Genomic DNA, 13,873 nt, shown 5'->3' with positions numbered 1-13,873 from the left:
GTATCATGTGTTCTGAACTAGGATCCTGCGCAGATCAGCCTCAGGAGCCCTTAATGGAAATTTATTTGCTGTGCTGGAGAAAGCTTTGTTAGATAAGTACCCCGGTGTCTTATCTTGTATTTCAGATTCCTTGGCAAAAAAAGGTGATTGCAGAAACGGTTGTGGTGGTGTTTGGATTGCTGTTAATGGAAAAAAAAACCCTCTGTGTACGTTTATTCATTTTTGCTTGCAAAGATAGAAGACTGCAGAAGTTGGAAACATGAGCAGCATAGTAACACATGCTTGGTACTTGGTTCTGCAGAGTATGCATATGCCAAAAACTCATTCATACCGTCATACTGATAACACACTTATCCCTACAGGAAAATCAAAGGCTGCAGACTTCCGAACCTAAAAGATTTGAATTCACTGATGTTGATATCTGCTGATTCCTAGACATGTACAGGGAGAAAGTCAGCTGGACGAGAGCAGGAGCCTGTCCTAAGAATGTGTGAAAAACTCGGTTTCGTGTAGCATCAACTTGCTTTGGGTTTCTACTAGCAATAGGAAGATACTGGAGGGAATCTATTTATTGTTGCCATTCCTGGAATGGAGATGAGCTGGTGAAGAGAGAAATGCAAGCAACAACTTCCCACACATCTTCCTATTCTCACTGTTCCCAAAGAATGCCAGACCTAATTTGATCATAGCTGGTTTGGACAGTATTTTCATCCATTGGAAAAAAAAAAAGGAATGCTTTCCTATGGGAAACCAGGGTTAACTCTTCAAAGAAGCTATATTCCACCAGTGTGCTCATTTACCTTTTCACAATAGAAGAGGTAATTGTACCTCTGAAACTGTAATGTTTTTAAATGTTTGCCATGATTAGGTATTAAAGTGTAGTCATATACCACCAACTCTTGTGATAGAACTGAGAAGCAAACATATTCTTCTTATGCATAAAGGCTGTGTTAAAAATGGGAATGGACTATTACAGGAACTTAATAGAAAAAAAAATCTTTTCCACCACCATATGGTTGTGATATAACACAAAGCGTTTTCCTGCCAAGATACCACATTACAATGGCAGGCTGCCAGTAGCTTCTCTCTTCCTCATTTAAACAACAAAAATATCCAAAAAGAATTATGTGGCTGAATCAGGCTGTTGCTTACAAACATACTATTGGCTAGTACCCAATCTACATGCTCAGTTTCTCTAGAGAGCCAGTCCATTTCACTGTGTTTTATTCAGAAGAGTAATGGAAAATTGCTTATCCAGCCCAGATGCTCTAGGACATTTCTTTCTGTTCCTGGCCTTAGAAAGAAGAGGTCTTGCATAGCTGCAGCCATCCATCCTGATTGCTGGTTCCTGCTTGAACAAATTTTGATGTTGGTGCAAAACTCAACCCATCTTAGTCACCTCTCTTTGCATCTACATTTATGAATGTGCAGCTTGAAGAGGTTTGAGGTCATTATTCTCCAGACACTTTGGCAAGGTCCATTTGTTCACTAGAGCTCAGACTAGGAAAAGCCTGCTGAACTAGGCCTTGTCTCTGGCATAACAAGGATTTGTCATGGGATCTGTGGTTGCTTCCTAAGGCTTCCTTATGTGATTAACATATGTGGCATCAAATTATACTTCTTTCTGTATATTATAATGAGGAGACTGGGAACCTTCTTTCTTGCTTAATCCCTACCAGTAGAAGAAGCATAATTGTTTAATCACAGAGCCTAAGGTAGTAACTAACATCCCCTGCATCAAAGCGCATGACTAGCTAGGGAAACTGATTCCATGTATGGCAGCGTGCCACGTTGATGCTGCTGTGTGTTCAGGAAGCATTAGGCCTTTATAACCATTGATGTCTGTTCCTCTACCTGAACTATCTGCCTCTAGGAAATGCATCTGGTAGCCTTTACCTGAAGTCTTTAATGAGGACATAGTTGTATATTGGGCCACACCTTCAGATGGTATAAACTGTCACAGCTTTTTTGGCCTTTGCACAGACATCTCCTATTTTCTACTTCTGAACTGTATATATCTCTACTAAGTAAAGTGCCATTAGATGTAGTTACTTTGTGACCTGAAAGCACATTATCAGTACCCCAGTACATCTAACTTCATTATTGTTCTGTCTGTCTTTATTTGCACCTTTGTTTCTGTGTAGTTCCCTGGAGATCATGGGAATATATCAAACCAAATAACTGTCCTTCAGGGGGCAAAACAATATTTGCAAAATATTGAACGATTTGTCTTTTGGCAAAATAATTTCTTTCTTCAGCTGAGCTTTCAGCCTTGCTGAGCATAAGAAAGGGTCCTATTTTCCTTGTTGTCCTCAATTCCTAAACAGGTAGAACTAAGTGCAGCCCAAATAGATGCTCATATTGCACTACAAATAATTTTCCTCAGTTTCATCTGTGTTGGTATTAGTCACAGGTCATTTCACTTTGTGTGGACAGAGTAATGTGATTAGCCACATTTAGATTTATGTGTGTTCTGAATTGAGCTGCATTATGTTGCATGTTTTTTAGGGGCAAATTAGGTTGTTGATGTAATCTCATGTTCTAAATGAGATAAGTGTCTTATCATGACACTTTTCTCCTTTTACTAATAAGTACATTGCTTTTTATTTCAGTTCACTTAGGTGAAGATTGTTCACAGGTTCTTTTTCTCAGGCAACTAATGTTGTTGGAAACCTTTGGAAAACAATTAATGAGTCATCTTAGATATTGCACGAATCTTTGACAGTCAGCTTTAACAAATAAGGAATGATACATGGAATGATAGATGGAGATCCCCATGGTTCTCAGCTAACCTGAGGGGTTGCCATTTTCTTGCTGTAAATAATTTGAGGAAGGTGTAACCAGTATGATTGTGTGTGAGCTGTAACAAATCTGTCATCCTCCAATACCAGAACCCTGGAAACCTCTGAAGTTGTTTCATCTCTGCAAACAGGCCACTCTTCATGTGGAGGCTGCAGACTTCTGCTGCTCAATTTCTTCATGCATGTGACTTTCAAAAAATGGATGTCACTTACTGAACTTAATCTAACAACATCTCTTTGTCTTGCAATACACTGAACCAAGATTTAGCACTTGGTCTAACACCCCCAGTCTACAGTGTGACGGCTGGTGCTATTATCGTAGAAGCCAAGTCTAGGGCTAGGCCCCCAGTGTCAAGTGAACTACAAGTGCGAAAAAAAAAGTGCTGTTGTTCCTTGTCCTGAGCATTATGGAAGCAATCTACCAATTTCTTACAAGCATGTCAACACAAATGCTTGTCGAAATGCTGTACACAATGATAACAGCATCTTCTCTATACCAGAGGACAGAACTTCATCTGCAGACCCAGGTAACAAAAGGGATGGAGCCTGGGGCAGAGCCTGGCAGCCAAACATGTGGGTCTCATAGACTCCCTGGTTCATTGCTAGAAGGCTAGAAGATCCAGTGTGAAGCACAGCAGAGCGATGCTAAATAGAAAGATAATTATAAGATCGAACTCTGTCAAAACCAGAGAAGTTGGACGCTGAGAGGCACAACACCCTGTCCTTTATATAATTAATTACTGTCAGAAAAGATCATTGATCTGCAGGGAGAGTCATGTTTACCTGAATGTAAGGGGCTGCTCAATATGCTGTTGTAGCTGTAGGGCAGTGTGAATAGGAAACTGGCCACTATTGACTACTCTGGAACTATGGCCTGACAGACGGGATGATGCTAGAAAAGCCTGACTGCACAGCTGTGTTTGTGCTCTTCATATCTGGCCTCTATTGTCTCCCTCTCACTGTGTCTGAAAATATGAATATAGACAAATGGAAAACTTGCCAAATCACTTGGTATTCAGGCAAGCTATGGAGCACTAAAGAAGTTTAGATCTTGTAAAAATTGCCAAAGGAAAATGGGGGCCTTAAGTCGCTTTTTAAATCACTTTAAAAAAATTCTCCCAAATCTCAGACCTATCTCTAAAACAGTGATTTAATGCAATTTTTTTCTTCTTCTTCCCACAAGCCAACCTGACAGTGCTAGTTAATCATCCTTTTTTCCGGCTCTATTTGAACGCAGTCGGAGCCCAAAGTGGGTGAGGCCAAAGAGGCCTGGACTGTCATTACCATCTGGGATCCCAATCATCTTTGTTGTTAACGGAATACAGAGAAGTGGGGAAGGGAGTGGAAAACCGGCAGATCTGCCCTCTTCTCTTTTCTTCTTGGGGAAAGGGTCCATCTCCCTTCGGTTGGTCCTCCAGTCCGGTTTTTCATCAGGGTCTCATAGTCTCTTGTTCCAGTTGCAAGCAGCTATTTTGAATACACTTGTTCCATTTGAAACAGAACGGGATCCTGCCGCTGCAGTTTGTCCTTCCTGGGAAACTTTCCAAGTGCAGGCAAATCTGAAGAGCTTTCTGCTGGTTTGTTCTATGTTGTGCACTGGACAGAGATATCCTTGGATAATCCTCCTGTCATATTGCAGGAATCAGCAACAGAGGAAAAAAGAGCTTCAAGTCAGTAATGATCCACTAAATACAAGCCTAATTGTTCAACAATTAAGTATAGAAACAGTTTCCTGATCTGGTTCTTTCCAATTAGGTTATGTGACTTGTCATTCATCAGGCAGTTAGGCAAAACAGCTGAGTTAATGCAACAACACACCGTGCCTCTCTTTCCCCTGCCTCTGCTTCTTAGTTTTTCTGCTGAATTAGTAAATTGAATCAAGGAGCTGCTAACTGCAATCAGGTGAGCCCCAGGAGCAGCAAGAAGGGAAGGGAGGGGCTTAGTGAATAGGCAGCTGGGAGGGTGAAAACTCTTCCTGTTTTTTCCTGCAAGCAGGGAATTAGATTAGTTCGAATACTTATGTGTCTGTATTCTCGGTCTCTCACACATCACATGTGAAATGGACTGCCCTGACATGGTAAGAACATTTTCTGTTCTCCTGTGTTGATAATGAAGTTGTGAATTCAGAAGCTGTTTATTTTGTTAACTTTTCCTATGTCTTTGGTCACAGCAGACTCAGAAACGGAAGGGGCAGAGGTATTAATTGTAACATATATAGTCCTATAGTGAGGAGAAAGGGAAGACAAAGAAGTAGTTTGCTATCTGCTAAGTTGGCTGCTTCAGGAGGGTTCGTTTGTATCTTGAATGCAGGAGAGAGGAAAGGTAACCCCTTCTAATGGGACTTTGTCCTGCTTGAGTCTGTTCTGAAGGATTATCTGCAGTTTTCCCATTTACAGGACAGTTGAAGCCAAGGGTATGATAAGTAGAGCTGGTGAATCCTACCTCTCTCTTGCAACATTGAAGGTGTGTGGTGCGAAGAGGTGTGCGTTACCCCATGGTTGTGCAAAATAATGCTGAAGTCATTACACGAAGTATTCAATTAAGGTAACCCCAGGGTTAACCAAGCCTTCTGCCTGCCCCAGGGTAAGGTGCAAATGCATGCCCCATTTCTAGCTGTCCAGGTACCCTGCTTTTTTTCCCTGCTTCCCTCCCAATGCCTGTGGCCTTGTTCTAATAGCTGTGTGTGTATAAGCAAAGTGCTTCCAAAAAACATCTGGTATCATCTGAAATGTTACTAAGCATTTGAAAAAGACATAGTCCCTTACTCTGTCCTTGAAATGTGCAAATAGAGGGCTTGGCTATATGTTCTTGTACATAGCTGAGTCAAACCTCCCAATGGTGGTGTCCCTTCTCCCACATCTAGTCTGAGTAGTTGCTTCTCCTAATAAAGCAGTATCTCCATTCACAGTAACACTGACTTTCACCAGGACAAGAGTGCCTGTGCAGCATTTTCTGTTGTTCTCCTTAACCAGTGTTCCCAGCTGCTGTGAGATACAGTGGAAAGCCTGTGATGCTTGGGCTCTACTTACTTTTATTTTCAGTTTTTGTGTAGCTTGAGGTCCATCTTTCAGAAATGACTGTAAGTAATGAGGGATCCTGGTCCATGGGGCTCCTTGGAAAAAGGCTGTGTAGGAGCAAGGGGATGAGAGTAACCTCTTGGGACATAGAAGGAAGGTAGAATGAAGAGGATTAACTTCCCTTGCTGCCACTATGACTCGGTAAAGGACTTCAGTTTTTTCCTTTTTCACTTTCTTCTTTTTTTTCCCTCTTCTTTTTTAAACACTTGTAGAGGGTAAGATCCTACTTTCCATTAAACTGTTTAGCAGTGACTCATTCTAGAACAAATCCTTTCATGCTCTAATTTGAGTATAATGTTTAATGTCTTTGCTGCTGCTTAGACCTATGATCATGCAAGGTGCTTATAATAGCTGTTTTGCTAAATTTTCCACCACACTATGAAAGTGTGGGTTATGTGTTGTGGAGTTGGGTAGTTTTGTTTGTTGTTTTTTGGGGTTGTTTTGTTGTTGGGTTTTTTTTGTTTTTTTTCTTGAGAGTGTGAGGGCAGTATAAACCTGAGGAAGGAAGTAGTGCAAGCAACAATTGTTACTGATGACAATAAAATAACCAGAAAAGAGCCCGTAGTCTATAAATAGGACATTACACAATAAAAATTAGATAATGGGAGGCTAGGGAGTGTAAAATACTGAAAGTGGAGAGCTCATAGTGTTTCGTAAGTCACAGGACATGTTTTATGCTCTGTCTTGGATATGCTATATTGGAGATCCAAGAATGGCTGATATGCTTCAGACCTTTTCTTTTAAGACCTAACCTTTCTGTGGGACAAATGGTGTTTTTTTTTTTCTACTCCCAGGGTAATTTCTAGTTCCTAGTGGGCACCAGTTCTCTCAGTGCAGCACAATGAAGTATGTTGCTCTTCTAAAAAGGTTTGGTTTTTCATGTGATGTGAATAGTTGGTGCTATTGCACATCTGTTGAGACCACAAAGACAGGCTCTTTAAATTGCAAAATGGAAATTCGCTGAAGTTCATTATTGGAAACACTTCCATAGAAAAGCCACTTTGAGAACTAGCTTAGATGCATAGTCAGTTCCTGTTGTGTTTCCTTATAGGCCACGCTTTCTTCCATTTTCAGTGCTTTAAAGAGGACCTTGGCTGCGGAGCTAGCTACAAGGACAACTTGCTATAAGAAAGTTCTGTCCAGGGTGAGTTCTATGGAGGTAGACACAGAAACATTTGATGCAAATTAAAATGTGATCAGCTGAAGATTTCCTAAAGGAGGTATCAGACTTGTGCAGTTCACTTGATTCAAACTAAGAGGCTTGATGTAAGCTATCCCATCTACAGAAACAGACCTTTCTAGTGTGCTGTCTTAAAGCTTTTCTGGAAGAAACAATTCTGTTAAGGAAACAATGCTGTAAAAATCTTCCCTTCTCTGTTCTTGTTCATTTTAAAAAGTATATTATTTCTTATATCCAGCTGATGAAGTGAAGGGAAAGACTAACTTCTGAACTATGTTATTGCTAACTGTGTTACACGGTGTTTTCTGAGGTATTGCTCTGTAGTATTAAGGACCCCAGTAAAACCTCCAAGAGGTGCCTTTTCCAAGCCTAGGTTTATGATGTTGACTGTCTCTGGGACAGTCTGCTCCTTGTGTTCCATTCCCTCTTTCTGTAGTGGAAAAATTGATGTAGCTGGTCCTTTTTAATAAGGAGATGGACTTGAAATCATCTGGTGGGAGTACTGTTGAGGTAGCACACTTGGGAGAAAATAAAGAGCCTGTTTAAACTCCCTTCTTGTCCAATTAGGAGTCCTTTCAAAAATCCTAGAAAATTGTATCCAGACGGACCCAGTCTTAATTTCAAGCGGCTGAAGGCTGGCTACTGTGGTATGGAGGCTGTAAGCAGAGTGTGAAGGTTGAGTGTCTTCTCTAGGAGCAGCCCAGCTTCTCAGTCTGCTCCTTCATAATGGTGTGTGTAGGGTAAGCTTGCTAGACAGTCTTTCTATTTTAAGAGTTTTTTCCTTTGTGCAATATTAGAGCTTTGGATTTGTTTGCATGTTTACACATTACCTCAGCCTTTGCTTGGACTGCGATATACAACTATCATTTAACTTTCCAGCCTTCAAAAGATTTGCGTGTGTGTATTGTCTTTTGATATAAGGTCTCTCTTTTTCATTCCCCTTAAATTTCAAAGGGATTGTGCCACTTCAAAGATCTCTTTTGAACATGTGTACTTATTGTGGGTTATACTTATCGCTTCTTTTAATTATTTTCTACCTGTGAGGTTTTGGGGGCCATGTATTTGCTACTACAGTGAGGTCCAGAGCCTTCCTATGTGGGAATTAGTGTTTCTTTATAATGTAGCTTTAGAGTCAGTATTTTATGGGTAAAACTGTATCTGAATCCTCTGGAAAAGACCCCAGTACCTTTAGTCATATTAGCTTTCAGTTCTCAGCACTGATCATTTGAATAAAGGCATCAAAATCTGAACCTCAGGTGCATATATTTGTCAGAAGTGGATACACCTGTAACTTTGCCATGTGTTATTGGTACATGGATTCCAGGAGATGTTAATGCAGTTTTTAAAGTGTCCTTAGGTCCCTGCATTTGTGCGTGCCTGTCTCTCTCATCTAAAGTTGCCCAACTGCTAATTTACCTAGGCTTCTCACCTGACCATCTTTTTGACAGGTTTGTGCTGCAATCATTGGTCCATCTTCAGCAGTTGTGGTGAGTCTTAATTTGTCTCTGTATGCAGCCATGCTATCTCTGCCTTGTCAGATATCTCTAAGGGGACTGCTTGCCTCTATAGTGTTTAGGTTTCTCCTCAGCATTTGTCCTAAAAGCTGGAAAATGATAATATCTTGAAAAGAGGTGTAGGGGGCAAAAAAATAAATACTGCAAAATATAATGTGATGGAATTGGGATAAAGATTTTATAGGAGGCATATATACTTTCTCTGTATTTTATAAAGATGATTATGCTCAATTATTTTAAAACCTTTAAAAGAACCTTGCACTTTTATTGTAGTATTCTGTATCTCGAGAGTGAAGTTTTATCCTTGTTCTCTATATGTGTAAGTGTCAGCAGTCTCTGCAAGGTTATGGAGTATTATGCTGTAAAGGAACACAACCATTGTAATCAGCCCTGGCTACTGCAGAGTGTATTGCTATCCTTTGAAATCAATGTTAATATGAATTGATGGTGGTATAAGAGAGACTAGACTCTAGCCCCATCAGCTTAAACTTTGAGGAAGATAATTAAAGTGAAATACAGTAGTGAAATCTCAGTTTCATTATATCTGATTTCAAGCTAAAGATCTACAAAATCACTGATTGATTTGTTTGAATGTTTGTGGATTGCTCTAATGTGGCATCTGTTAGTCACTTAAGAATTTCCAAGCAGTCCTTTATAACCACCGCTATCTTTTGACTCAGTTTATTCTTCTCACCTTTCTTAAGCCTATCCACTGCACTGCAACACTGTAAAAGGTGCAAAAATTTACATAAGAGTGGTAATTGTATTTGTCCTTCTAGAACATACTCTACTGCAGCACAAGTACCTTGTAGTGTAGAAATTGCCATAGTAACTACTCATTTCTTATTGATTAGGTGGATAAAAATTCTTATAATATACAAGCAGAGTAACTTGCTGGCATATGGCTTCAGGCTACCCCTGTGGCAACTCTTACTTATGCATTCTCTCCTTCTTCTGCATGTAAGAGGCTTTTTTAATGAATTAGTATTCCTCAGATTAGACCACAAAATAGTCTTTTCTGCCACAACGGAGCTTAAATTTTAAGTTAAACTCGATATGCATCTCACAAGGCAGAATATTAACTCATATTGGTTTGTTATTGGATCAGGACAACAAGATTTCACATCAACATGTAATCTGGAAGGAGAAAGGGGAAGGGAAGAAGAAAGAGTTCTCCCCTTCTCCCTCACTCAGGGAGAAGTCTAACCACTTCACAGAGCTGACCTCTAATGACTAACAGAATATTCTAGTTTGGCAGTTGTGATAAATCTCTTTGGAAGGTGCTTCTTAAAACATTAGAATTGGTTGCATGAGAAAATGAGTCCTGTTTTTATGTTTCTCTAATAGTACTATAGACCTAGTAATGATTCTCAGCAGTGGCATTGTGAATGCTTAGTGAAAGCAGGCTTAGGCCTACAGTGAGTTATAGTGTCTGACAGCTGTCTTGGTTCATGTACTGTGGTTGCTGAACATACTATTGTCTCTTGCAATCCTGAAAGACACTCCAACAAGGCTTCTACCAAGTTTGTTGTGAAAGACAAGCTTTTTGTGAATTCTATCAAGGGACTGAAATTGTGAAGCACTTAGGCAGGATGCCAGATAAAATTAAGCCCAACACATTCCTCAAATGTGAAACATCAGTTTATTCAGAATAATATAAAATGAAAGAACAGCAACGCTTAACCAGTTTTTACACTGTAAATCTATTCTAAAGCTATTCTGGAGTCTTCTGTGAGGCCTAGGTGTTTGCTATGATTATATTCATTTTGTATGATTATTCCAGGATGCTATTAGTTCACATGTATTAGGAGACTGAAGATTTTAGAGCAATTTTTAGTTCAGATCTTCTAAGCTGCTGTTACAGATCATACCCATGTAGGCCTGCTTTACTTGGCTTGGAGGCCTTTCCCACCTCCCAGAATTAAAAATACTGTGTTAGGGCATCACTTTTACATTGTACCACCCTTCAGCTACCTTATTTTTACCTACAGTCTGACAGCCTGATTTCAGACTTTGCATGACCTTAAGATTGTTTGAAGGAGATAGTAATCCATAGGGCTACGGGTAATGGTGCTGCTGTTTCAATAAGCTAGTCCTTCAGAGAAAGACTGCTCAGGAAAACGGTTCTTTTCTCTGTAGTAAGCTACAAACAAAGAGAGGAAGCTCTTTGGCAGCTGTAGATACTTTCTGTCCTTAATAGGAAGAAATAGGCTTGGCTTTTCTTAATCTTTGATTGGCCTGAATTCTTGTGTGCTTTTGTGGAGTCTTTCACAGGCAGCAGTGGGAAGTTCACTGTTTGGTGTCTTTTGTCTGCAAACTGAGATCTGGACAGTGGGCCCAGAAAGCAGCTGGAAATGTAGACGGGGAAAGAACAGCCTTATGTAGAGGATGAGGTAAGAATTTAGGTGGATAAATTAAGTTTTTTCTTATATTGTTACATCACTTTCCCTCCCACTGCTTTAACCCAATCTAAAGGGAAAAGACAGGACCCAAATGAGCCCAAATTAGGCAAAGTTTGCATAGAGCTTTTTAGGGTCACCTGCAAGACAGACTCAGGACCACTGGAATTCCTGTGTTAGTATTGCTGGAGATCGTTGGAGTGGAGCTGGCTGACAAGAACTCTTCCCATGCTGGCTCTGAAGGGCCAGGGAAGGTTTTCAGAACACAGCTCGTGTGGTTTTCTCAGTCATTAGTATCTATTCCATTAGGGGTCTGTATCACTGTATTTCCCTGCTGGTGCAATGGCCAATCTTGGGCAAACACCTCTGCTACTTCTGCCATCATGACCCCTTTTTATTGCCTCACCATTACAGCTTAGGAATAATCTGTTTTCCTTCCTCTCACAAGGAAGGAAAGGCTTCCTTCCTCATACAACAGCATGGCAAAAGATGGAGAACTGAACCCAAAGACCAGAGGGCAAAGGACTCTAACCTGATGATTTCAAGGCTTGCCTGTTTTCTGTTGACACAAACCCAGTGAAACAGCCTTGTGCGGTTTTAGATGCTAGTGTTCTGTTCTAATGCTCTTTTCAAAAACTTTATCTTTGAGGGGGAAATAATGGTTGGGTAGGTTTCATTCAACTTAGGAAACCTGCATGGAAAGAATATATTGCAGGGAACTTAAAAAAATTTTTTTTGTAATTGATATATTGTTCAGAGAGTATCATATGCTTAGTATTTAGCGCCCTAATCTTTAAGATGTTTGTAATGCTCAGGTATTTCTCTAAGTGTTTTACAGACATCTGCAGAGTGTTTTCATCAGCAATCTCGCATAACAGAAATAAAAGCTGTATGCGTTACGCATTGCCAGGTGTGTATGGGTATCTAAATGCATATATGTATTTGTGTGCATCTGTAAAATGCAACCTGTGTACAGATATTAAACACATCCTCTCTGGAATTACTGTGTGACTTGCATATTTGGAGGCAAAGGTTCTGAATAAAGAATAACCTGTCCAGAATAGAGTGGAATTTACTGCAGTTGCTGTGGGTTTTCAAAGCAATGGCTGCAGTCAGAATCTGGCCTAAGTAATTAACTTACGAAGGATGGAAAGGAAAAGCAGCATGTGGAAGATGTAATTAACGGGAACATATAACAGTCAGCTCTCACATAATAAATTGGCAGCTATGCCTGAGGTAACTGCCTTTTATTTGCAAAATACAGTTGGAATTTTTTAAAAGTAATTGCACATTTTCTTCCATTTCCATGTGGTCCCAGAGAACATAGTACAGTACAAATACCAACAGAAATGCAATAAAATCATGGAGGGTTTTCTTTTGTTGTTGTTGGGGTTTTTTTTTTTGGTTGGTTGGGTTTTTTAGGTTTAGGGCTATGATCTTGTTTGAGCCAATGTCCAAAGGAAAGGACGAATACATTTTAGCTCAGGAAAAGACAAGTGGTAAAACATTTTAGTGAGGCTTAATATGGAATAATCTAAAAGGACAAGGCAGGAACAACCAGAATAAATAACAGTAAATGGCTAGATATCTATTTGCAGAAGAGATTTAGCAATGTAATTCTCCTGACTCAAGTAAATAATGGTTAAGATAAATGTTCTGAAATCATTCCATTTTGAAGGCTTGAATTTTCCCCGTCTAAAAGTTTATTGCAGCTTTTCCTGAACAGCAAGCATGATGTCAGTTGTTCTTTAAATACACCACAGATGCTGGCAGATATTCAAGAAAATGCATTCTACAACTTGCCTAGTGCAAAGCTCTGGAAGGCTGCAGGATGACACAATGGCTCCCCACACCCAGCTGCTGATTGAGCTGACTCAAAGAGCCTGCTAGAAAAACAGTGCTGTAGTCTTCCCCCTCAAAAAAATTTGTAAGAGGAAGGTGAAGACGGCTTGCAACTTGGAGTTTGCTGCTGTGACCAAACATACAAGTTACTAGACTTTTTAACTGCTGTTTCCAGGCTTCTCAATGAAGTAGAGGGAGCTGCATCTCATTCCTGCTGCTACCTGGCATATGTGATTCCCCTTTACACACAGGTGGGGAGGTAGACTACTCATCATTAAGTGCTTTGTTTGTCTGTTTGGGTTTTCTTTTTTTTTTTTTAAGCAATCTGTTTGTTGTCACCCCTGATAATGGCGAAGGCAAGTCCAAATCTATTCTATCCTAAGCGTGAGGGAGGATCTAGCCTATTTTGTCTGTGAGTGAATGGGGATGGGATCTAGCAGTAAAAACCTAGCATTGGACAGAGTTCTTATCACAGTAAATCTGATTAGAAGCTTTACTGCTGTTTAAAATGGAATAGCCTGAAGACCAGGAAATATAGTTCTCTGTAAAATATTCCTGCTGTAACTAGTCTCTGTATTGCTGACCCCAGGGAATCTTGCATTTGCTGCAGGCTGAGCCTCACAGGCGGTTTGTTGCTGAACTAAGCCCTTTAAACAGACAGCAAGTTTTAAAAAGTACATCCTGCAATTTTTGTGCTGATGAATTTAGAATGATGTTCTAGCAAGCTCAGTACACTCCAAATTAATTAGCAAGGATCCTTTTAACAGGATAATTACTATATCAGCAAGTGGTAAACTCAAAATGAATGTGAGTAGTCCTGGCTTGCATCAACAAGGAAGAGATGCGTTGCAGTTCTACCAACTGATTCTAAATTCACCCTAGTGTGAAAGGTTTTAGACAGCACAGCTGGTCAGCAGCAGCACTCTAGCTTTTTATTTCTAGACTTGAATTAAAATCCCAAAGGAAGCTGCATTCCACTCTCCGTATGTCAATCTCACAATGCCATGAGGAATGATTATTGGCTTTTTATAATTTCTGCTTGGAAAAAAGGCCCCAAATA

At 40.0% G+C, this 13,873-nt stretch overlaps 1 protein-coding gene across 4 annotated transcripts in view; it reads left to right on the top strand.

Annotated features, from left to right (window-relative positions):
• The first annotated feature begins 4,765 nt into the window (after window positions 1–4,765).
• CABCOCO1 (ciliary associated calcium binding coiled-coil 1) overlaps window positions 4,766–13,873 on the top strand; it is a 139,908-nt gene continuing 130,800 nt past the window's right edge. Inside the window, exons 1-4 of one of the 4 annotated variants that reach the window (XM_087767369.1) lie at window positions 4,800–4,878; window positions 8,507–8,545; window positions 10,837–10,965; window positions 11,800–11,881. In XM_087767369.1, the coding sequence (XP_087623495.1) occupies window positions 10,961–10,965; window positions 11,800–11,881 (87 nt within the window). In that variant the 5' untranslated portion in view covers window positions 4,800–4,878; window positions 8,507–8,545; window positions 10,837–10,960. Of the gene's footprint in view, window positions 4,879–8,506; window positions 8,546–10,836; window positions 10,966–11,799; window positions 11,882–13,873 lie in introns of all 4 variants that reach the window. The other 3 variants (XM_087767368.1, XM_087767370.1, XM_087767373.1) reach the window with 3 other exon arrangements.

The sequence above is a fragment of the Nipponia nippon genome, unplaced genomic scaffold, assembly GCF_047370975.1.
Source record: "Nipponia nippon isolate SJK-2023a ecotype South Korea unplaced genomic scaffold, ASM4737097v1 scaffold_3, whole genome shotgun sequence".
Taxonomy (NCBI): Eukaryota; Metazoa; Chordata; class Aves; order Pelecaniformes; family Threskiornithidae; genus Nipponia; species Nipponia nippon.
This window is presented reverse-complemented; position numbering and strand designations above follow the sequence as displayed.